Raw genomic sequence first — 26,191 nt, 5'->3', positions numbered from 1 at the left:
TCTGCACTCCCTGTAAAGCTAAATACTTACCTGTACAATAAACCCTAATATAGCTACAATATAAATAATAATTATATTGTAGCTATTTTAGGATTAATATTTATTTTACAGGCAACTTTGTATTTATTTTAACCAGGTACAATAGCAATTAAATAGTTAATAACTATTTAATAGCTACCTAGTTAAAATAATTACAAAATTACCTGTAAAATAAATCCTAACCTAAGTTACAATTAAACCTAACACTACACTATCAATAAATAAATTACATACAAATACCTACAAATAAATACAATTAAATAAACTAACTAAAGTACAAAAAATAAAAAAAGAACTAAGTTACAAAAAATAAAAAAATAATTTACAAACATTAGAAAAATATTACAATTTTAAGCTAATTACACCTACTCTAAGCCCCCTAATAAAATAACAAAGCCCCCCAAAATAAAAAAATGCCCTACCCTATTCTAAAATTAAAATTGTAAAGCTCTTTTACCTTACCAGCCCATAAAAGGGCCTTTTGCGGGGCATGCCCCAAAGAAAACAGCTCTTTTGCCTGTAAAAAAAAAACATACAATACCCCCCCCAACATTACAACCCACCACCCACATACCCCTAATCTAACCCAAACCCCCCTTAAATAAACCTAACACTAAGCCCCTGAAGATCTCCCTACCTTGTCTTCACCACGCCGGGTATCACCGATCCGTCCAGGCTCCAAAGTCTTCATCCAAGCCCAAGCGGGGGCTGAAGATGTCCATGATTCGGCTGAAGTCTTGTTCCAAGCGGGGGCTGAAGATGTCCATGATCCGGCTGAAGTCTTGGCCCAAGCGGGAGCTGAAGATGTCCATGATCCAGCTGAAGTCTTGGCCCAAGCGGGAGCTGAAGATGTCCATGATCCGGCTGAAGTCTTGGCCCAAGCGGGAGCTGAAGAGGTCCATGATCCGGCTGAAGTCTTTGCCCAAGCGGGAGCTGAAGAGGTTCATGATCCGGCTGAAGTCTTCTATCAAGCGGCATCTTCAATCTTCTTTCTTCCGGATCCATCTTCATCCCGCCGACGCGGAACATCTATCCTGGCCGACGACTTCCCGACGAATGACGGTTCCTTTAAGGGAATTAAGGGATCCAATCAGCCAATCGGATTGAACTTGAATCTGATTGGCTGATTCCATCATCTAATCAGAATTTTCCTACCTTAATTCCGATTGGCTGATATAATCCTATCAGCCAATCGGAATTCGAGGGACGCCATCTTGGATGACGTCCCTTAAAGGAACCGTCATTCGTCGGGAAGTCGTCGGCCAGGATGGATGTTCCGCGTCGGCGGGATGAAGATGGATCCGGAAGAAAGAAGATTGAAAATGCCGCTTGATAGAAGACTTCAGCCGGATCATGGACCTCTTCAGCTCCTGCTTGGACTAGGACTTCAGCCGGATCATGGACATCTTCAGCTCCCACTTGGGCCAAGACTTCAGCCGGATAATGGACATCTTCAGCCCCTGCTTGGGCCAAGACTTCAGCCGGATCATGGACATCTTCAGCCCCCGCTTGGGCTTGGATGAAGACTTCGGAGACTGTACGGATAGCTACAATATAATTATTATTTATATTGTAGCTATATTAGGGTTTATTGTACAGGTAAGTATTTAGCTTTAAATAGGAATAATTTATTTAATAAGATTTAATTTATTTTGTTAGATTTAAATTATATTTAACTTAGGGGGGTGTTAGGGTTAGGGTTAGAGTTAGCTTTAGGGGTTAATACATTTATTATAGTAGCGGTGAGGTCCGGTCGGCAGATTAGGGGTTAATTATTGTAGGTAGGTGGCGGCGACGTTGTGGGGGGCAGATTAGGGGTTAATAAATATAATATAGGGGTCGGCGGTGTTAGGGGCAGCAGATTAGGGGTACATAGGGATAACGTAGGTGGCAGCGGTTTGCGGTCGGAAGATTAGGGGTTAAAAAAATGTAATAGTGGTGGCGATTTGGGGGGACCTCGGTTTAGGGGTACATAGGTAGTTTATGGGTGTTAGTGTACTGTAGAGCACAGTAGTTAAGAGCTTTATGAATCGGCGTTAGCCCAGAAAGCTCTTAACTCCTGGCTTTTCTCTGCGGCTGGAGTTTTGTCGTTAGATTTCTAACTCTCACTCCAGCCAAGACTCTAAATACCGGCGTTAGAAAGATCCCATTGAAAAGATAGGATACGCAAATGGCGTAGGGGGATCTGCGGTATGGAAAAGTCGCGGATGGAAAGTGAGTGTTAGACCCTTACCTACACAACTCTAAATACCAGCGGTAGCCCAAAACCAGCGTTAGGGCCCCCTAACGCTGGTTTTGACGGCTAATGCAGAACTCTAAATCTAGCCGATTGTTATTTATAGATAAAACACATCCACTTTTTGAGTAGTGATTTAAGGTAGTTTGCTTATACGTTGTGGCCACAACTTCTTTTTAGGTAATTGTTTGGAGTTATCTTTATATGTTTCATTTGATCTGATTTAAATATGTGTTTTTATTTTATTTTATGGGAATTTTTTATCTGTTTATTAAATATTGTAATTTTTTTATATATCTTACTTGGAATTGTCTCCCTCTATTATTACATATCCTCCAGCTCCCACCAGAGCGCCACTCATATCTTTCTTCTTTTGAATAAATAATTTGTGGTTAGGGAAAAAGGGTGTAAGGTTGTGAAGGGGGTTCATGGTAAGTTTTAATTGCAGTAAAGTTACAAGGATTATTAGAGTTATGAGAGGAAAGGGTTAATGCACAATCACATGGTCTAGATGCATCAAGTGATCCCAAAATTTACAATGATAAAACTGTATATTGAATAGCATTCATATAAATAAGTAACACCTATAAATAACAGATCTTATTACTATTGTCAGAAAATGGCATTTCAATGTAAACTTTACATATTGGGGTCTATTTAACAAGGGCTGAATGGCCCCTGTTCCCCTTGTTTCCGTGCATGCCTTCAGGCTCACCAGAAACAGGAGTTAAGAAGCAGCGGTCTTAAGACCGCTGCTCCTAAACTCAAACGCCGCCTCTGAGGCGGCATATAGCAATCCGCCCGTTCATGTACAATCGGGCTGATTGACACCCCCTGCTAGCGGCTGATTGGCCGCAAATCTGCAGGGGGCGGTATTGCATCAGCAGTTCACAAGAACTGCTGGTGCAATGATAAATGCCGACAGCGCATGCACATTGATAAATGCCGACAGCGTACGCTGTCAGCATTTATCGATGTGCGGTGGACATGATTCGCTATAGTGGATCATGTCGTCCGTACATTAATAAATAGACCCCATTGAGTTTATTCCAACCTTGCACCATGGGCATATTGACACCTTAAAAGAAATGGCAAGCTTATTATGATGACAAAGTCAAATGCTTTACATAGAATATAGAATAGGTAATAGATGGCAGCTCCGGCCTTGGTAGGTAGGTGACTTCAACGCTCTTCTCCAAATAAACCTCTGGAATGGAACACAAACTATAGTGCAATAACATTTTTCACCCAACCTGCACGAAAGGAATTTACTCACTAGGAGACTGATGTAGATTCCAAACTTGTTTTATTGAAGACTCTCAACAAAAATATCTTCAAACAACTTTTAATAAAAAAACAATTAGAAAGCTCAACGCATTTCAGCATTACACAGCTCTTTTATTGAAATCTGAACAGCTGTTGATAAAGATTGTTGGTCCACTGAAACGTGTGAGATTTGTTATTGTTTTTGTTTAAAGTTGTTTGAAGATATATTTGTAGAGAGTCTTCAATAAAACAAGTTTGGAATGAGTACATTTATTTTGGTCAGGTTGGGTGAAAAAATGTTATTGCACTATTGTTTGTGTTTCTTTCCAGAGGTTTATTAAAAAAAGAATGCTGAAGTCACCTACCTACCAAGGCCGGTGCCACCATCTATTACCTGTTTGATATCTGGTGTTGGAGAGACCAGGTTCGGCAGCGACCTGAAGGGAAGCCAAATATTTTCTATTTCTTATATTATTGATAGAATATAGAAGCATCATTCCTTTTTGAGCTGTGATTATGGAGCTTTGGGTGTTATTGTTAGCACCAACTGGTACTTTAACTGGAAGGGTTATCATATAACTCTGTTACTTTAAAACACAAACAAAAAAACTTTATATATAGAGGCCTATTTATCAAGCCATCAACCGCAAATACGCCGGAATTCCGCAGCGTAATTATGGCAAGCTTGATTCAACCTAGTTATCAAAGCCTACAGACCGGCAAAAGTTGAAATTTGTGACGTAACATACGATCCGCTAGTCTCAATCCGACACACATCGTTGCTTACGTCATTACAGATGTTCCGAATACAAATTTGGCACTATCTGACACCTTTTGCAAGTTTACAAATTTCTAACAGGTACGCTCGTACCTGGTTTTCAATCCGCCACTCTGGAGGCCGCGGATGCCATAGGAATCAATGGGAGTCTGAAAGCAGTGAAAGCTTATGTTCGATGCTGCCAGATTTCCCATTGATTTCTATGGTAGAAAACAAATTACGTTTACACCTAACACCCTAACATAAGCCCGAGTCTAAACACCCCTAATCTGCCGCCGCCAAAATCGCCGGAAGCTAAATAAAATGTATTAACCCCTATCCTGCCACTCCCGGACCCGCCGCAACTGTAATAAAATTATTAACCCCTGGCCTCCCACATCACTACCATTAACTAAACCTATTATCTCCTAAACCGCCAGCCCCCCACATCGCCATAATCTAAATTAAGCTATTAACCCCTAAACCTAGCAACCCGCTAACTTTACATTAAAATTACCTCATCCCTATCTTATAATAAATTAAAACTTACCTGTAGAATTAAAATAAACTATATTAAACTATTAATTAACCTACCCTATTATACTAAAATTACATTAAACTATATTAAACTATTAATTAACCTACCCTAACTATTATACTAAAATTACATTAAACTACCAATTAAACGCTAAGTTACAAAAAATAAAAAACACTAAGTTACAAAAACAAAGAAACCACAGTATCAAAAATAAAAACGAATTACACCTAATCTAATAGCCCTTTCAAAATAAAAAAGCCCCCCCCAAAATAAAAAAACCCTAACCTACAATAAACTACCAATGGCCCTTAAAAGGGTCTTTTGCGGGGCATTGCACCAAAGAAATCAGCTCTTTTACCTGTAAAAAAAATACAAACACCCACCAACAGTAAAACCCACCACCCAACCAATCCCCACAAATAAAAACCCTATCTAAAAAAACCTAAACTCCCCATTGCCCTAAAAAGGGCATTTGTATGGGCATTGCCCTTAAAAGGGCATTTAGCTCTTTTACTGCCCAAAGTCCCTAACCTAAAAATAAAACCCACCCAATAAACCCTTAAAAAAACCTATCACTAACCCCCGACGATCCACTTACAGTTTTCGAAGACCGGACATCCATCCTCATCCAAGCAGCAGAAGTCCTCATCGAAGCTGGCAGAAATCTTCATCCAAGCGGGCCGAAGTCCTCATCGAAGCCGGCAGAAGTCTTCATCAAGACGGCATCTTCTATCTTCATCCATCCGGCGCGGAGCAGATCCATCTTCAAGACATCCGGTGCGGGGCATCCTCTTCTTCCGATGGTCAACGTAGAATGAAGTTTCCCTTTAAGGTACGTCATCCAAGATGGCGTCAATACATTCCAATTGGCTGATAGAATTCTATCAGCCCATAGGAATTAAAGGGGAAAAAATCCTATTGGTTGTTGCAATCAGCCAATAGGATTGAGCTTTTATCCTATTGGCTGAGCCAATCAGCCAATAGGATTGAGCTTGCATTCCCTTGGCTGATTGGAATAGCCAATAGAATGCAAGCTCAATCCTATTGGCTGATTGCAACAGCCAGTAGGATTTTTTCCCCTTTAATTCCTATTGGCTGATAGTATATTTGAATAATTTGATTAGGGTTTTTTATATGTAATATAGTTAATTTAATTGGTAGTTTAATGTAATTTTAGTATAATAGGGTAGGTTAATTAATAGTTTAATTTAGTTTAATGTAATTTTAGTATAATAGTTAGGGTAGGTTAATTAATAGTTTAATATAGTTTAATGTAATTTTAGTATAATAGTTAGGGTAGGTTAATTAATAGTTTAATATAGTTTAATTTTATTCTACAGGTAAGTTTAATTTATTATAAGATAGGGATGAGGTAATTTTAATGTAAAATTAGCGGGTTGTTAGGTTTAAGGGTTAATAGCTTAATTTAGTTTATGGAGATGTGGGGGGCTGGCGGTTTAGGGGTTAATAGGTTTAGTAAGTGGTAGTGATGAGGGAGGCCAGAGGTTTAGGGGTTAATACATTTATTTAGTTGCGGTGGGGTCCGGGAGCGGCGGGATAGGGGTTAATACATTTATTTAGTTGCAGTGGGGTCCGGGAGCAGCGGGATAGGGGTTAATACATTTATTTAGTGGCAGTGGTGTCCGGGAGTGGCGTCATAGGGGTTATTACATTTATTTAGTGGCGGTGGGGTCCGAGAGCGGCGGGATAGGGGTTAAACATTTTAGTATAGTGGCGGTGTTTAGTGACAGGGTATAAATAAAGTTGGTAAAAAAACAAATAGCAACGAGATTGATGACTGCTAGTTAACAACAGTCCGCTGCTCATCGCCCCATACTTGGTGCGCGGCTTTTTACCTGCTTTTTTTTTAAATATGGAGGCAATGTTAGGCGAGAGTATTGGTGCCGGCGAATGCAGCATAGTTGACGGTTTGATAAATAGGCCTCATAATGTTCAGAAACATATAATGAAGTCAACATTAGATTCTACAGTAAATATATTTTCAAGGTCATATAGACCTTATAATTATGAAGTTCTACATATATTTTTATTACACTATTTTGACCTTTCTCATTTATTTTAACAACTAATTTATTTGATAACTACATGTTCTTTTATTTTTCATAGCAAATAAATTGCCCTCCATATCATCTACGTATATGCTAAATACACATGCAAATCACTGAAATTTGTAGCTAATTTTGACTATCAAATGATAATATCTTCATAAATCTTATAGTTCATTTTCTGAAACCAATATTTGATTTATCCTATATTATCTATTTAGCCAAAAACAATGAAGTGCAACCATCATAATGCAAGCAGAGGGAAATATTCAGTCATTTTAGATACCTGACTAATTCGCAGAGTGATTCTACCATGTTAGTGCCGGATACTGCACTGCATTCTTTGTACAATAGTTTATATTCCTAAAAAAGAGAACAATGTCAGTATACTTCAGTTTAGTGTGGGTACTTCTAAATGCAATACTGCTGAATCATGTTTAGGTTTTAAGGTGCAATAGGGACAGACTAATTCTTACATGTTGTCCCTCTCAGCCAGTACAATTCCCTTTTCTGCTTCTCTCTCTAATGAATTGCTCCATAGACACATTCTTAGAAATTGTCAGGAGGGATATTTTATGTAAAAAGTTTTAAGAATCAGTTTTAGTTGAATTTCTGCTTTCAATAAAGAGACATAACAAACATATTTAAAGGGTCATTAAAGTCATAATTAAACTTTAACTTTATCCTTTCATAAAAATATAACAATTTAGGCTCAGGAACAGCAATGCAATATTGGTAGGTAGCTAGCTGGTGATTGGTGGCTACACACATATGCCTCTTGGCATTGGCTCACCAAGTGCTCATATATCTCCAGGAGGTTCATTGCTGCTCCTTCAACACAGAATACTAAAAGTATGAAGCAAATGTAACATACATATATTAACACATACATATATATGTATATAAGCATATACATATATATTTACGGTTTTAACACAGTCCCCATAGACTGCTAATTAAAGGCACTTTTCTGTGCCACTTTTTTTCTAACACCCCACATCCGCTCACATTAACCCCTAACAACTTAAGTTATTTATTAAGATACTCATTCATTAATCAGAGATTGGATCTCTAGTTAATGAATGCTAGTGGCTGGTTATTTAACATGCGCAAGCTTTAAATTAGCACTCCACTTGTAATATAGCCTAAATAAATATCAGACATAATATTTTAAAATTTTGCTTTGAATACATCATATTTGTTTGTAAAAACAATAAATACATGTAAAATGTTAGTCTTTGCAAAGTAATGGGTATCAACATTTTGTACCCTAAGTTTCCCTTATCACCTTTACCAATGCTAATTATTATTATCAGTTATTTCTAGAGCGCCAACAGGTTCCGCAGCGCTAAGAGTGTACAAATCACATCTGTAAGGAACATAACCATTATTATGCATGTGAAGTCACAAAAAGTAGGCAAAATAAATGTTATAATAATTTTTTTTTAGTAATTAAACATCTCAAAATGTTTAATGTCCCTTTAAGCTGCTTCATCTATTTGTTAGGCAATTAGGATTTTGATTACATATGAACCTCGGTTAATACTGACTGAGTTAACATTATTATACAAACCCTGGTGGACAAAAACATTGCAGTTGGATTGTGTTCTAGCCTTGCTAGAAGGACAGAAAACAGACAATTGCAAAATACACTGTCAAAATGAAGTCATATTTATTATCAAGTTTTTACTAGTTCTTTTAACTGAACGATGCTCTTGGATAGTTTCCAACTGTACCAAAGGGTCTCAGTTATCATTTGCTATCTTCAAGATCCATCACAATCCATTAAATCTATGTAGATAAATCATTTTATAAGCTTTTCTAAAGGATTATACTAAGCCTTGTCTATAGGGATGCCACCTTGACCAGTTTTCCTGGACACTTATGAGTTACACATGTTGCTGTGAGAGCAGGAGGAACAGCACAATATATGTTCCTCCCTGCACACCCTACAGCATGTGTAACTCATATGTCCAGGAAAACATGGCCGAGGTGGCAACCCTACTTGTCTATTGCAGGAAGCACACAGAACATAAGTGACAGCGCTTCATGACTACACATTTGTTTCTACAGCATTACTACCTACAATATTCTGCTAGGGGTGTTTGTGCATGTTGCATGTATTTCAGAAAATCTCTTAACTCAAATAAATTAAAATAAGCTTGGCCTGAGGCCTAATCCCGCTGGAAGTTTTATTTTTAGAAATATTTGTTTTCTAAACTGGAAGAGAAACATATGGATCAGTGTCTGTTTTAAGTAAAGTTCCACACTGCACATTAAAGGGACAAGAAAAGTCTGTTTGAGTATTATGGTTACTACTCACCATGCTAGTGTTTTTCCTCTTGTACCGACGGCTCTGTTTATAGCCGCTCTTTTACTTTAACCCATTACAGAAGCCAGTAGGTAAAGCTCTGCAACTTTATACTGGGCACCGCCATTTTGTTATGCACATATTGTTGCATTTTGTGACACTTTGGATTAGCTCACACAATAAAAGCAAACAAATTAAATTTTTCTTTTTGTACCAGACAAATCTAACAGCAGTTGGTGAAACGATTGTTGGAGTCATCAAGCATTGTTAAAATTGTACTAAAGGAGGGGTATTTGTCTGGTACACAAAGACTACATATACAGTGTGGAGCTTCATGCGGTCTGTAACAACTAACTATCACACAATTAGGGGCCAATTTATCAAGAGCAGAGTGGCCCCTGATGCCCCTGTTTCCATGCAAGTCTTCAGGTTCGCCGGAAACAGCAGTTATGAAGCAGCGGTCTTAAGACCGCTGCTCCATAACTGGTCCACTGCCTCTGAGGCTGAGTTCTGCAATCCGCCCGATCCTATATGATTGGGTTGATTGACACCCCCTGCTAGCGGAATGGTTCCTGTAAACAAATTGCTTTATTCCAGTTCTGTCTATGGTATGTACCTTAAGAAAGCTAAGGCTAAGAGGAATAGAGAAAATAAATAAAGAAAAAAAAAGGGGGGAAGGAGAGGAAAAGAGGATAAGTAGAGGGAGGGGGGTAGGGGGAAGATGTTAGTTATGGTGCTTTCTCTAATATATACAGTATAGTCCTTCATGGGTTTTAACAACCCGAGTCAAGAGCAATGTGAAGTGGAAGGAGCAGTCCAATAACCTCATGATGTTTGTTAGTCTTGGGATTTTTGTTCCCATATAAAGATTACATCTAGTATGAAGTCTTGTCTCCCGATAAATGTGTAGGGTATCTTCTCAAGCTCTAACACATGATCAACTTCTATTATCCATGCCGCGTGTGTAGGAGTTTGTGTAGTTTTCCATAATCTTGGAATTCGGCGCTTGGCACAATTTAGCATGTATTGGAAGAGTTTTCGCTGAAGTAGGCAAGGTATTTTTGGTAGGGTGTTAATTAGGGCCATTGTCGGGGTAAGGTCTATGTCTAGGATATCATTGATGCTCTTGGCCACCTCACTCCAGTATTGCGGGAGAAGCGGACAAGCCCACCAAATGTGTGTGAGGTTGCCCACCCCTCCACATTTTCTCCAACAAAGTGGGGATGCCTGTGGGAATATGCTATGCAGTCTATTAGGTGTTAGATACCAGTGGGATAGTAGTTTGTAATTCATCTCTATGATAGTTTGGGAGAGCAAGGATTTTAAAATTGTTTTGAATACTTCCCCCATTGCGAGTCAGTCAGTTCTGTTTCCCACTTTTGTATGAAGGATGGTTTAGCATCAGTTATGGGGTGTTGTAACATTTTTTGTACCAGAGAGATGTGAGACCTAGTGATATTGGTGTTGGAACATAGCGTTTCGAATGGTGTGAGAGGTCTGGTCTATGAGGGCTCGTGCTAATTGCGTGTCTAACTTGGAAGTAGATGTACCAGTGCGAGAAGGTGGGGGGGCTATCTTTTGGGTGATGTCTGCTTGTGTTTTAATGTGTCCGTCACTGAGGATCATTTGTACTGGGATGGTTTGTTATTAATTGTAGGCATTTGCGAAAACCGTAGTTTGCCAAAGGCTAGTTTGTCAAGCAGAGTTGACATAGGCGAGATGGGGCTTGATATGTTCGGGTCTGTATTCAGTATCTTGTCCCATATTTTCAATGTGCTATCTACATAGTAATTAAGGTGTTCATTTTTAGATCTATACTTTGGTGGGGTCCAGCACAATTCACTAAGATTTTTCCCGTAATCTGAGATTCTAATTGGGTCCAGGGTTTTGTGGTTGAAGAGTGGTTCCATGCCAGTATTCAGGCTAAGTGGGAGTCCCTGAAGTAGTCAAATAAATTAGAAGCTCCCATTCCTCCTCTATCTTTAGCTAGATATATAGTTTTTTTTAGGGGATTCTCGCCTTACATTGGGACCAGATGAAAGATTCTATCATTCTTTGTTGCATGTGGATGTAAGATAGTGGTAATATTTGAGACAAATAGAGGTATTTAGGTAGTATAGTCATCTTGACCGCATGCCCATCCAAGAAAGATGTCCTTTTTTGTGCCAAGTGTTTAATAGTTTCTGCGTTTCTTGTTGTAGGGGTATATAGTTAAGATCAAATAAATCTGGTATGCGTGCTGCTATATGTATTCCAAGATATTGTATTTTGGGTTTGATGAGAAATCAGTGTGGTTTGCAAGGAATTGTATGTCTTGCTCCCGGAGATGTACAGGTAAAAGTATTGACTTATCCATATTAATGGAGAAACCAAAGGCGGGTTGGTATGGTCTGTTTTGGGTATGTTAGTGTGAATACGATGTCGTTTGCGTATAGGAGACATTTTTGGTGGATAGTACCCATGTTTATACCCTGTATTTCAGGGTTTTGTCTAATATGTGTTGCAAAGGTTTCGACCATTAGGGAAAATAGAAGGGCAAATAGAAGGGGCAACAATGGGCAACCTTGCCATGTTCCATTTTTAATGTGGAATGCTTGGGCGAGTACACTGTTTGCTCTGACTTTGGCTGTTGGATCAGCATATAGTGCTTGGATGCGCGCTAGGAAAGTGTCAGGATGCCAAATTTTGACAGGGTGGACCACATAAATTCCCAGTCCACCCAGTCAAAAGTTTTCTCTGCATCTGTGGAAAGTATGACCAGAGGTGTGTGGTTTTTGTCAGCTAAGGATATGGTTTGTAATAATCTAATCGTATTATCTTTGGCTTCTCTGCTGGGGATGAAGCCTACTTGGTCGGTATGGATTAGATCTGGTAATACTTTATTCAAACATTGTGCAAGTATCTTTGCATATAATTTGATATCTATGTTCAGCAGAGATAAGGGGCGATAATTCGTTACTCGTTCTTGGGGTTTCCCTGTTTTTGGGATGACTGATATTGTGGCCTGTAAGAGGGACAGTGGCAATTTGAATGTTTTGTCTATCAATTAATACGATTTCACAGTTACGGGCTGAGGAGCTGTTGGAATATGTGATAGAATTTTGTTGTAAATTTATCAGGGCCAGGTGCTTTTCTCGAAGGGAATAGCTTAATAGCTGCATGTAATTCTTGGAGTGTTATTGGTACTTTTAGTTCTGCGCTTTGTTCTGGCGTGAGATTGGGTAGTTGAACCTTGGAAAGGTATGAATTTATGAGTGATCTTTTGTTGGAGGCATCTAGCTGTTTTAGGTTATATAGTGAGGTGTAGTATTCTCCAAATTAGGAAGCTATCTCAACGCTGTTTGAGTGTGTTTTATTATTTACATCTGCGATCTGTCGAATGAATAATTTGTAATGTTGTTTTTTTCAGGGATCTAGCCATCAATCAACCTGCCTTATTGTTCTCAGCAAAGAATTTTGCTCTCAGTGTTATGGCTCTTAAGTGTGCCCTTTTGATGAGGTATTAATTGAGTTCCTCTCTTGCTTCTTATAATTCTGCGGTGAGTGATTGTGAGTTTGGGTGTCGTTTATGTGCAATGTTAAATGCCGACAGCGTATGCTGTAAGCATTCAGCGTAGTCTGTCGGACATGATATACTACAGCGTATCATGTTGGACAGACATTGATAATGCGGCCCCACACTCTCCATAAGAGGGTGCCTACACCACTGTAAACAATCATGTAGCATCTCTTCTTCTGCGAGTGTCCTTATTGCGTGTGATGTCATCTCTAGCTACTTGATAATGTCATCACATATTTGAAACAAACCACAATGCATGAACTCAGATACATTTCCATTTAGGTCCTTAAGAACCATAAAGGTTGGCAGCATGAAAATGGTGTTATCTGCAACTGCTAAAGTATAAGGATTAATGTGAAAGAGGTACACTTTACAACATAGTGCCTATTAAGACCATTTTGTATATACCTGGTAATTAGGTTTAAAACTGCTGAAGCATGCAGGCTTTTTACATGGAAGTGAAGGCACAAATGATGTATTGCACGCTCCTAAATTCCCTGTTTACTTGTACCTATGTTATCTGCTTGTTAGCTGGCTATCATTTAACAGTTAAATCATCTTATAGAAATTGTGTCTATTTGTTATTAAAGTAAAGATTAAAATGTTGGGCACAAACAAAAGCATGGTTTCTACTCACTAGACATGCATTCAGATTCTTCATTAAGATCCGAATGCGGAAAAAGACACGGCTGCTCATGGCATTCAGCTCATATCGGAGCCGGATTTATTCTTGTATAACAACACAGATCTGTGCAAAACCTAACGAAGGATCCAAATGCACGTCTAGTGAGCAGAAACCATACTATTGTAATTATGTGTGTCCAACACTTTAATCTTCCTTTAATAATAAATAGACAATATTTATTGCACCCTGCGACAGTAGAGGTGCACATTCACATATCAGTGACATTGCTGTCTTTTTGACAAGCTGTATTGTGCACTTCAGTTATATATGTTACGTGATTGTTAAACAGTAAGAAAAATAAAATAAAAAATGTAAAGCTTCCAGGTTTTTGCTGTGCAAGCTAACCCAAAGTGCAAGGTACAACTGTCAAAAAGCAATGTTGTTGATCTGTGAATGTGCACCACTTCTGTTACTGTGTGCAAGAATACCTGCGCTCCAAGCAGTGGAGTATTTAGCTTTTTTTGGTGCTCTAGTCACAAAAAATTCTGCACCCCCCCCCCAGGTTTTAGGCCTTTTTTGGCTATAATAATTTTTGGTGAGGGTGTAACGTGATTATGTTTTCTTGGCGTTTCCAAAGTAAATGTTTATGTTCAAGTGCATGTGTATGTACATACGTGTGTGTGTATATATGTCTATGTGTGTATATATAGGGGCCGAATTATCAAGCTCCGTATGGAGCTTGGTGCCCCTGTTTCCGCGCGAGCCTTCAGTTTCGCCTTGAAACAGAAGTTATGAAGCAGCGGCATTTATCGATGTGCAGCAGACATGATATGCTACATTGTATCATGTCTGCTCGCACTATGATAAATCTACCCCATAGTGTGTATTTGTGTGTGTAGTGTAGTGCAGTGTGCATGTATGTGTGGGTGTAGTGATTATGTGTAGTAAGACCCAAAAAGTGCCCCCCCCCAAATCTGCCACCCAAGGCAAGTGCCTTGTTTGCCTAGGCCAAAATACACCCTGACTCCAACATGATGGCTCTCAGTATGAAGATGCAGAACCTCACTAACCAACACCTGTAAAGGATTAAAAAAGGGTGAAGAGTAAAACAATAGCACTGTGGGTAGCTAGTGTCCAGCAGCTTAAGGTGTCTTTAAACTAAACTCACATAAATGTACTTTTTGTAACTGGGTTAATGTACAAGAAAAGCATTTATACATACTTGAGACAACTTTTCTCCATCTTCAGTTGATACCATTCGTTTAGAGTCACAGTCTATTTTGTTGCCAATAAGAAGAATTGCAACATCTTGATATGCTTTTTCCTACAAAATATATAGCAAACTATGCTTATATAGAGCTATTTAATGTAAACACAATTTATGCAAAACCAACAAGTTGTAAAGTATAGTTTAAAACAAAAAAATAAATAAATAAAAGTAGAAAGAAAACAATATAAATGAACTGTAAGGGCTGAAGTACTATAATTTAAATAAAGAGCCAGAGCAATGGCTATAAAAATACATATACCCCCTTTAAGCATTGTGTTTAAACAGGAGCAGAAGTCACAGCTTCTTCATGAAAATAAATGAATACCTTGAAGAGAGCACTGGAGAATGGTCATGGTTTAAAAGATGTCTAAGCCACATGACTGGCTGAAACTGTGACACGGTATATTAATCATATGACTGAAGTTATTGTAGTGACAAACAGAGAGGACACATTTTGATTGTAATGTACCTTTCTCAATAAACTATGTAACATTTCTATTATTTTTATTGTTGACTGTAAGCTTGTACGGCTAGATTACGAGTTGTGCGTTAAGGTAAAAAAATCAGCGATAATAGGTCCTAACGCTGCTTTTTTACACCCGCTGGTATTACGAGTCTTGCAGGTTTAGGGTCACCGCACACTTTTTTGGCCTTACAGCAAAACGACTTACGTAAACTTTGTAAAGTCTTTTTTCTATGGGACTTCCATAGCGCCGGTATTACGAGTCTGTTCTGGGAGGCCTAAAAGTGAGAGGTACACCCTACCCCATCAAGAGTCCTAACCCATTTAAAAGTCAGTAGTTAAGAGTTTTATGGTACAACGCTGTAACATAAAACTCATAACTAAAGTGCTAAAAAGTACACTAACACCCATAAACTACCTATTAACCCCTAAACCGAGGCCCTCCCGCATCACAAACACTATAATAAAATTTTAACCCCTAATTTGCTGCTCCGGGCATCGCCGCAACTATAATAAATATATTAACCCCTAAACCGCCACACTCCCGCCTTGCAAACATTAGTTAATATTATTAACCCCTAACCTGCCATCCCTAACATAGCTGCCACCTATCTATATTTATTAACCCCTAATCTGCCACCCCCAATGTCACCGCCACTATACTAAATGTATTAACCCCTAAACCTAAGTCTATGTCAGGGTGCCAGGAATCAGACTGAGACGAGAAGTGCCACAAAAATAATCACACCTTTATTAATAGCAAAAAATAATAAAATGTCCGCAAGTCAAATAACAAGCCAGGAATCAAAACCAGAGCTGGTAGTCAGACAAGCCGAGTCAGGAGCCAAAGCGAGTAGTCAGATGAGCCAGAATCAGGAACAAGGAGAACAGCAGAGTCACTATCAAGCCAGGGATCAGGAACCAGGAGGGATGTCAGACAGCCAGGTAATACACAGGAGCTCTCACAAACAGGTCTGAGACAACGCAAGGGCAAAGCATACTGAACAAAGGCCCTTTAAATAATAAGTGATGACATCACAATTCTGAGACTGCATCCTGTCTCACACGGATGATGCACACCAGTCTGGCCATTAAAGGAAGTGCAGGAAATGAGCAGCAACACACAGTATGCACCAGAGTCAGCAAGACAGGTGAGTAAAATGGCTGCCAGCAGCATATGGCAATTGGCAAACAAAACAGGGAAAAAATCCTGACAGTACCCTCCCCTCAATGACCCCCCCCCCGGGAGGACAAAAGGCTTATTGGGGAAACGGGCATGCAAGGCACGGAGGAGGGCGGGAGCATGAACATCAGAGGAGGGAACCCATGAACGCTCCTCTGGACCATAGTCCCTCCAGTGAACCAAATACTGTACGCGACCCCTGGACATACGAGAGTCAATAATGCTGCTGACCTCATACTCCTCATGGTTGTCAACAAAGATAGGATGGGGACGAGGCAACACAGTGGTAAACCGATTACAAACCAATGGTTTCAAGAGAGAGACATGAAAAACATTGGATATGCGCATTGCAGGAGGAAGATCAAGAGTGTAGGCCACAGGATTGACCCATCGTAGTATTCGAAAAGGACCAACATAACGGGGAGCCAGTTTATTGGAAGGCCCATGAAGATTCAAGTTGCGGGAGGATAGCCAAACTTTCTCACCAACCTGGTAGGAAGGTGCAGGCAGATGCCTACGATCAGCCTGGAACTTTTGGCACTGCATAGAACAAAGAAGGCTATCTTAAATCTGCACCCACGTGGAACGGAGTTGCCGGAAGTGCTCCTCCAAAGCCGGAATACCTTGAGACATGAATGAATCGGGCGACAAGGATGGTTGAAACCCATGGGGATAACTTGGAGGAAGCATTAATAGCACTATTACGAGCAAACTCTGCCCAAGGTAACAGTTCAGACCAATTATTGTGGTGATCTGAGACATAGCAATGGAGGAACCGTTCCAGAGCTTGATTAGACCGTTCCGCAGCCCCATTGGATTGAGGGTTATATGCCGAGGAGAAGGAAAGCTGGATCCCCATTTGAGCACAAAAGGAACGCCAAAATCTGGAGGCAAACTGGCTACCCCGGTCCGACACTATCTCCTTGGGTAACCCAATCTCCTTGGGTAACCCATGTAAACGGAAGACCTCCCAGGCAAAAATTGAAGCAAGCTCCTGAGCGGTAGGCAACTTCTTCAAGGGAATGCAATGTGAAATTTTTGAAAAACGGTCAATCACCATAAGGATAACAGTATTGCCATTGGAAACAGGGAGCTTGACAATGAAGTCCATGGAAAGATGTGTCCAAGGACGCTCACCATTAGCAATAGGTTGAAGAAGACCAACAGGAAGACGTAGAGGAGTCTTATTCTGTGCACAAACTGAGCAGGAGGCAACATACACAGCAACATCAGAACAAAGACCTGGCCACCATTATTGTCGAGTAACAGACCAAATAATTTGGTTCTTGCCTGGGTGACCTGCGGCTTTAGGATAGTGGTAAGTGTGCAAAAGTTTAGTTCGAAGATTCTCAGGATCAAAACACTTACCACTATGTTTCTCAGGAGGTGCGTTGGTTTGTGCAGCCAAGATCTCCTCCCCCAAGGGAGAAGTCAAATTAGTACGTATGGTAGCCAAAATATGGTCAGGGGGTATAACTGGAGTAGGTACAGACTCCTCCTTGGACAGAGGGGAAAATTGTTGAGAGAGGGCATCAGCCCTAACATTCTTACTACCAGGCAGGTAGGAGACCACATAATTAAACTGAGACAAAAATAGCGCCCATTTGGCCTGTCGGGGCAACAAACGTTTTGCTTCAGATAGATAAGTTAAATTCTTGTGGTCAGTAAGAATGAGCACTGACATGCTAGTACCCTCGAGAAGATGCCTTCATTGCTTAAGTGCCAAGATTATGGCCAGTAATTTCCTGTCACCAATTTCATAATTGCACTCCGCTGGAGACAATTTCTTAGAAAAGAAACCACACAGATGCAAGGAACCGTCAGGCGTAGGACGTTGAGACAAGAGGGCACCTACTCCAGTCTCAGATGCATCGACCTCAAGAACGAAAGGTAGGACAGGGTTCGGATGAGCCAGAACTGGAGCGGCAGCAAAGGCAGTCTTAAGACTATCAAAGGCCTTAATGGCAGTAGGTGACCAATGGAGTGGCTCATTCTCTTTACGGGTCATGTCTGTGATAGGTTTGACCATGGTAGAAAAGTTTTTAATAAACTTTCTACAGTAATTGGCGAACCCCAAAAAACGTTGAATAATCCGAAGACCAACTGGACAAGGCCACTGCAGAACTGCAGATAACTTGTCAGGATCCATGAAGAACCCTGCAACAGAGATAACATAACCTAGGAAGGTTACTTAAGTCTGATGGAATTCACATTTCTCGAGTTTACAAAACAAGCCGTTTTCACGTAGTCTCTGAAGAACCCGTGTAACATCAAAGTGATGAGCCTCAAGTGTGGGTGAGTGTATGAGGATGTCGTCCAAGTACACCACAACACACTGTTGCAACATATCTCGTAGGACATCATTAATAAATTCCTGGAAAACAGCAGGAGCATTACATAGGCCAAAGGGCATTACAATATACTCATAATGCCTGCTCCTGGTGTTAAATGCTGTTTTCCATTTGTGGCCCTCCTTGATCCTAACAAGATTGTACGCTCCTCTCAAATCAAGTTTAGTAAAGACCGTAGCTCCCTTGAGGCGGTCAAAGAGTTCCGTAATGAGCGGAATAGGGTAAGCATTCTTAAAAGATGATTAACACCCCTATAATCAATGCATGGTCTTAACTCGCCACCCTTTTTCTTCACAAAGAAGAAGCCAGCCCCTGCAGGAGAGCAGGATTTGCAGATGATCCCCCATGACAGAGCATCTGCAACATACTCCTCCATAGCACAATTCTCCGCAACAGACAGAGGGTAAACCCGGCCCCGAGGAGGAATGGCTCCGGGTTGCAGGTCTATGGCACAATCGTAAGACCGGTGAGGAGGCAACGTACCGGCACGCAACTTGTCAAAAACGTCTAGGAACTCTCGGTACTCCTCTGGCAATTGAGATACCGAAGAAGTACACAAGACTTTAAAGGGACAGTCAAGTATAAATTAAACTTTCATTATTCAGATAGGACTTTTAATTTTAATTGACTTTCCAATTTACTTTTATCATCAAATTTGCTTTTTTCTCTTGGTATTCTTAGTTTAAACTAAACATAGGTAGGCTCATATGCTAATTTCTAAGCCTTTGAGGGATGCCTATTATCACATGCTTTTTAAATCTCTTTTCAACACAAAGAGACAGAAAGTACACGTGGGCTATATAGATAACACTGTGTTCAGGCACAGAAAGTTATTTAAGATCTAGCACAATACAATGCTAAATTTAAGACAATAGATAATAAACAGTCACAGTCATGTGATCAGGGGGCTGGAAGAAGGTTCCTAGATACAAGGTAATCACAAAGGTAAAAAGTACATTAATATAACTGTGTTGGTTATGCAAAACTGGGGAATGAGTAATAAAGGGATTATCTATCTTTTAAAACAATAACAATTCTATGGTTGACTGTCCCTTTAACTAGTTTCCGAAGACAAGTGGAAATACATTGCGGAGACCATGAAAAAATTTCGGACCTGCGCCAGTCGAGACTGGGATTGTGCTTTTGGAGCCAGGAATAACCCGGAACAACCGGAAAATGCAGAGAGTTTATCACCTGGAACTGGAGGGTTTCAAAATGGAGAGCCCCAACAGCCATGGATAACGGAGCAGTTTTGTGAGTAACGAGTGCGGGCTGAAGGGGCCTGCCATCAATGGCCTCAATAGCAAGTGGAACGGACCAAGACAAAACAGGAATGGAGTCAACAAGAGCCTGGGTGACTATGGAGAAGTCCATCCAGGAAAGGACAACCATGACCAAAGGTTTCTCCTTTAGCGGTTCCGGGGACAAGGGTAAACCACTCAAGGTCTGCCCCCGACAGGACCTTAAGTGTGAGCATTTCCTGGCCGTGTAGGACAAGACTTCAAAAGGTGGCCCTATAACCCACAATAGAGGCAGAGCCCCTCCCTCCTCCTAAAGGCCCTTTCCGCCACGGAGAGACGCGTGAATCCCAACTGCATCGGCTCAGCAGTACCTGGTGACTCGGGACCAGGAGGCAGGGGAGGAGAGGGAGGCATGGGTGGGAACAAACACGTAGAAGACAACGGAACAGGAGGATTCTGCAAGCATTCCTTTAAAGAGGGCCCCTCACTTAGTCTGATGTCAATTAGGATAAAAAAAGACACCAATGCCTTGAGATCCTCTGGCAAATCTCTGGCAGCAACTTCATCTTCAATCGCATCAGAGAGCCCATGAAAGAAGGCGGCAACAAGGGCTTTATTGTTCCAACCTACCTCTGCGGCAAGCGTATGGAACTCAATGGCATACTGAGCAACAGATCTTGTACCTTGCTGAATGGACATGAGTCGTTTAGCAGCAGAGGAGGAGCGAGCCGGAACATCAAATACCCTTCGAAAGAAGGCCACAAATTCAGGGTAATTAGAAATCACAGGTTTATTAGTCTCCCACAAGGGATTAGCCCAGGCAAAAGCTGTGTCAGAGAGTAACAAGATGAGAAATTCCACCTTAGCTCTGTCAGACGGAAACAACTGAGGTAACATCTCAAAGTAAATGCCCACCAGGTTAAAAAACCCTCTGCACTGATTAGGATTGCCTCCATAACGCTGAGGTAGAGGTGGAGAAACGGACATGCTCCTGGTAGGACTAGGTGCAGCAGCGGAAACAGGAGCAGCCATATCTTGCGGGGCACTTTGGTCCAAATGTGCAGTGCGAGTCAGCAGGGTTTGCAGGGCTAGTTCAAATTGATCCAAGTGGTGATCCTGTTCATCCATCCTGGAATTTATGGCAGGTAAAGGTGGATTATTAGCAGCATCAGGATTCATGGCCCTTGCGTAATGTCAGGGTGCCAGGAATCAGACTGAGACGAGAAGTGCAAAAATAATCACACCTTTATTAATAGCAAAAAATAATAAAATGTCCACAAATCAAATAACAAGCCAGGAATCAAAACGAGAGCTGGTAGTCAGACGAGCCGAGTCAGGAGCCAAAACGAGTAGTCAGACGAGCCGGAATCAGGAACAAGGAGAACAGCAGAGTCAGGAACAAGCCAGGGATCAGGAACCAGGAGGGATGTCAGACAGCCAGGTAATACACAGGAGCTCTCACAAACAGGTCTGAGACAACGCAAGGGGCAAAGGATACTGAAAAGAGGCCCTTTAAATAATAAGTGATGACATCACAATTCTGAGACTGCATCCTGTCTCACACGGATGATGTACACCAGTCTGGCCATAAAAGGAAGTGCAGCAAATGAGCAGCATCACACAGTATGCACCAGAGTCAGCAAGAGGTGAGTAAAATGGCTGCCAGAAGCACATGGCAAACAAAACAGGGAAAAAACCCTGACAGTCTAACTCTAACCCTAACACCCCCTAACTTAAATATAATTTAAATAAATCTAAATAAAAATTAATATTGTTACCTAAATAATTCCTATTTAAAACTATATACTTACCTATAAAATAAACCCTACGCTAGCTACAATATAACTAATAGTTAAATTTTAGCTATCTTAGGGTTTATTTTTATTTTACAGGCAAGTTTGCATTTATTTTAGCTAGGTAGAATAGTTATTAAATAGTTATTAACTATTTAATAACTACCTAGCTAAAATAAATACAAAAGTACCTGTAAAAAAAAACCTAAGTTACAATAACACCTAACACTACACTATAATTAAATAAATGAACTAAATTAAATAAAATGAACTAAATTAAATTAAATTAGCTAAAGTAAAAAAAAAACAAATACTAAATTACAGAAAATAATAAACACATTACAAGATATTTAAACTAATTACACCTAATCTAATAGCCCTATCAAAATAAAAAAGCCCCCCCAAAATAAAAAAAAAACCTAGCCTAAACTAAACTATCAATAGCCCTTAAAAGGGCCTTTTGCGGGGCATTGCCCCAAAGAAATCAGCTCTTTTACCTGTAAAAAAAAATACGAACAACCCCCCAACAGTAAAACCCACCACCCACACAACCAACTCCCCAAATAAAATACTATCTAAAAAAAACTAAGCTCCCCATTGCCCTGAAAAGGGCATTTGGATGGACATTGCCCTTAAAAGGGCAGTTAGCTCTTTTGCGGCCCAAACCCTAATCTAAAAAATAAAACCCACTCAATACACCCTTAAAAAAACCTAACACTAACCCCCTGAAGATCGACTTACTGTTCTGAAGACCGGATATCCATCCTCAAGGAAGCGGCAGAAGTCTTCATCCAACCGGGCCAAAGTCCTCAATGAAGCTGGGGGAAGTCTTCATCCAAGCCCGGAGAAGTGATCCTCCAGACGGGCAGAAGTCTTCATCCAGACAGCATCTTCTATCTTCATCCACCCAACGCGGAGCGGCTCCATCTTCAAGACATCCGGCGCAGAGCATCCTCTTCAAACGACGGCTTTTTACTGAATGACGGTTCCTTTAAGTGACGTCATCCAAGATGTTGTCCCTTAGATTCCGATTGGCTGATAGAATTCTATCAGCCAATCGGAATTAGGGTAGAAAAAATCATATTGGCTGATGCAATCAGCCAATAGGATTGAGCTTGCATTCTATTGGCTGATTGGAACAGCCAATAGAATGCAAGCTCAATCCTATTGGCTGATTGGATCAGCCACTAGGATTGAACTTCAATACTATTGGCTGATTGCATCAGCCAATAGGATTTTTTCTACCTTAATTCCGATTGGCTGATAGAATTCTATCAGCCAATCGGAATCTAAGGGACGCCATCTTGGATGACGTCACTTAAAGGAACCGTCATTCAGTAAGAAGACTCTGGATGAAGAGGATGCTTGTAGATGGACCTGCTCCACGTCGGATGGATGAAGATAGAAGATGCCGTCTGGATGAAGACTTCTGCCCGTCTGGAGGACCACTTCGCCCGGCTTGGATGAAGACTTCTCCTGGCTTTGTTAAGGACTTCGGCCCGGTTGGATAAAGACTTCTGCTTCCTTGAGGATGGATGTCCGGTCTTCAGAACAGTAAGTCTATCTTCAGGGGGTTAGTGTTAGGTTTTTTTAACGGTGTATTGGGTGGGTTTTATTTTTTAGATTAGGGTTTGAGCCACAAAAGAGCTAACTGCCCTTTAAAGGGCAATGCCTATCCAAATGCCCTTTTCAGGACAATGGGGAGCTTAGGTTTTATTAGATAGTATTTTATTTGGGGGGTTGGTTGTGTAGGTGGTGTGTTTTACTGTTGGGGGGGTTGTTTGTATTTTTTTTACAGGTAAAAGAGCTGATTTCTTTGGGGCAATGCCCCTCAAAAGGCCCTTTTAAGGGCTATTGATAGTTTAGTTTAGGCTAGGGTTTTTTTTATTTTAGGGGGCTTTTTTATCTAGCTTAGGGTTTATTTTTATTTTACAGGTACTTTTGTATTTATTTGAGCTAGGTAGTTATTAAATAGTTAATAACTATTGTACCTAGTTAAAATAAATACAAACTTGCCTGTAAAATAAAAATAAACCCTAAGCTAGATACAATGTAACTATTAGTTATATTGTAGCTAGCTTAGGGTTTATATTATAGGTAAGTATTTAGTTTTAAATAGGAATTATTTAGGTAATAATATTAATTTTTATTTAGATTTATTGTAATTATATTTAAGTTAGGGGGTGTTAGGGTTAGGGTTCGACTTAGGTTTAGGGGTTAATACATTTAGAATAGTGGCGGCGACGTTGGTGGCGGCAGATTAGGGTTAATAAATGTAGGTAGGTGGCAACGATGTTAGGGACGGCAGATTAGGGGTTAATAATATTTAACTACTGTTTGCAAGGCGGTTTAGGGGTTAATATGTTTATTATAGTGGCGGTGACGTTTGGGGTGGCAGATTAGGGGTTAATAAGTGTAGGTAGGTTGCGGCGACATTGGGGACAGCAGATTAGGGGTTAATAAATATAATGTTGGTGTCGGCGATGTTGGGGGCAGCAGATTAGGGGTTCATAAGTATAATGTAGGTGGCGGCAGTGTCCGGAGCGGCAGATTAGGGGTTAGTGAATATAATGCAGGTGTCGGCGATGTTGGGGGCGGCAGATTAGGGGTTAATAAGTGTAAGATTAGGGGTGTTTAGACTCGGGGTTTATGTTAGGGTGTTAGGTGTAAACATAAATTTTATTTTTCCATAGGAATCAATGGGGCTGCGTTACTGAGTTTTCCGCTGCTTTTTTGCAGGTGTTAGACTTTTTTTTTTCAGCCGGCTCTCCCCGTTGATTTTTATGGGGAAATTGTGCGCGAGCACGTAAGACCAGCTCACCGCTGACTTAAGCAGCGCTGGTATTGAAGTGCGGTAAGGAGCTAAATTTTGCTTAACGCTCATGCCTTTTAACGCCGGGTTTGTAAAAACCCGTAATACCAGCGCTGCATGTAAGTGAGCGGTTAGAGAAAACTGCTCGTTAGTACCGCACAGCTCATAATGAAAAACTCGTAATCTAGCCGATATTTTGCAATAAGGACTTTTTGCCCTATTTTTTCATTCACTGCAAAAACAAACAGCTTCTAAATTGGAAAGATTGTTTTTTTTTTTTTTTTTTAATGAGAGCCTTCCCTTTGTTGAGAAATTGATTGATATATTAAAGGTTTAAAAATGTTAATGGTATATGGATGTACTTGGTTTTTGTGGTTACTGGGGAAGTGGGTGATTAGGACCTTTATTGCGCAAATATATATAGACTAGTCCTAAAGCCCGTTCACACGGGCCATTTTTTGCAGTACAGCGGTCCCACCCCTTGCGCTCTCTCCCTCTCTTTTGCTCTCTCTCCCCACTCTCTTTTGCTCTCTCTCTCTCCCCCTCTCTTTTGCGCTCTCTCTCTCCCCCTCTCTTTTGCGCTCTCCCTCCCCTCCTCTCTTTTGCACTCTCTCTCCCCCTCTCTTTTGCTCTCTCTCTCTCCCCCTTTCTTTTGCACTCTCTCTCTTCCCATCTCTTTTGCGCTCTCTCTCCCATCTCTTTTGCGCTCTCTCTCTCTCCTCCCATCTATTTTGCGCTCTATCTACCCCTCTCTTTTGAGCTCTCTCTCTCCCCCATCTCTTTTGAGCTCTCTCTCCCCCATCTCTTTTGTGCTCTCTCTCCCCCTCTCTTTTGAGCTCTCTCCCCGTCTTCTCTCTCTCCCCTCCTCTCTCTCCCCTCCTCTCTCTCTCTCTCTCTCTCTCTCTCTCTCTCTCCCCTCTCTCTCTCTCCTCTCTCTCCTTCCTCTCTTTTGTGCTTTCTCTCTCTCCCCCTCTTTTGCTCTCTCTCTCCCCCTCTCTTTTGCGCTCTCTCTCTCCCCCTCTCTTTTGTGCTCTCCCCCCCTTCTCTTTTGCACTCTCTCTCCCCCCTCTCTTTTGCGCTCTCTCTCCCTCCTCTCTTTTACTCTCTCTCTCCCCCTTCTCTTTTGTGCTCTCTCTCCTTCGTTTTTATTAAAATAAAGTACAGTAAGTTTTCATATATTATTATTTAATAGAATATTGTATTATTTGGTATGTATATATTAAACGAAAGTAATCCTTTAACCGTTTTTAATATACTTTACCCTGATACAGTTCAGCCAGTAGCGCACAGCTGTGAACGTGTCTTGAGAGGTGACATCATACATAACCACAACACCGTCTGCTTTTCTGAAAAACTGTTCTGTAATGCAGTGGAACCTATTGAAAAATGTATACAAATAAAAATAACGGCAGAGCTTAAAATAATTAATGTTGCTTGAATAAATGTTTCTCTTAATAGTTATCACTAGAAGATTTTCTCTCCCTTTTCATGTAATTTACATCTGAAATTGTAGGTTTTCCAAATCTCAGAACTGGAAATACACTCTGCAGATTTCCCAAGGCTAAACCTGCCACACACTGTCCCTTATTTGCCCCAGCAAAGGCTATCAAATAACAAACTGCAAAACAATATAACTGTACTTTGTAATGTATTTTTGAAGTATTCGTGAAACTTTTATGTT

General features: G+C 40.6%; 1 protein-coding gene across 4 annotated transcripts in view; it reads right to left on the bottom strand.

Moving 5' to 3' along the window:
- Positions 1 to 26,191, bottom strand: part of LOC128653313 (EF-hand calcium-binding domain-containing protein 4B) — a 216,855-nt gene that overhangs the window by 10,581 nt on the left and 180,083 nt on the right. For 3 of the 4 annotated variants that reach the window (XM_053706522.1, XM_053706523.1, XM_053706524.1), the window contains exons 13-15: positions 25,772 to 25,886; positions 14,620 to 14,721; positions 7,189 to 7,265 (exon numbers count right to left, since the gene is read on the bottom strand). In XM_053706522.1, coding sequence (XP_053562497.1) covers positions 7,189 to 7,265; positions 14,620 to 14,721; positions 25,772 to 25,886 — 294 coding nt within the window. The remainder of the gene's footprint in view (positions 1 to 7,188; positions 7,266 to 14,619; positions 14,722 to 25,771; positions 25,887 to 26,191) is intronic. The other variant, XM_053706525.1, reaches the window with a different exon arrangement.

This window comes from Bombina bombina, chromosome 3, assembly GCF_027579735.1.
Source record: "Bombina bombina isolate aBomBom1 chromosome 3, aBomBom1.pri, whole genome shotgun sequence".
NCBI classification, from domain to species: domain Eukaryota; kingdom Metazoa; phylum Chordata; class Amphibia; order Anura; family Bombinatoridae; genus Bombina; species Bombina bombina.
Note: the sequence above shows the minus strand (reverse complement) of the source record. Positions and strands in the feature narration are given on the sequence as shown.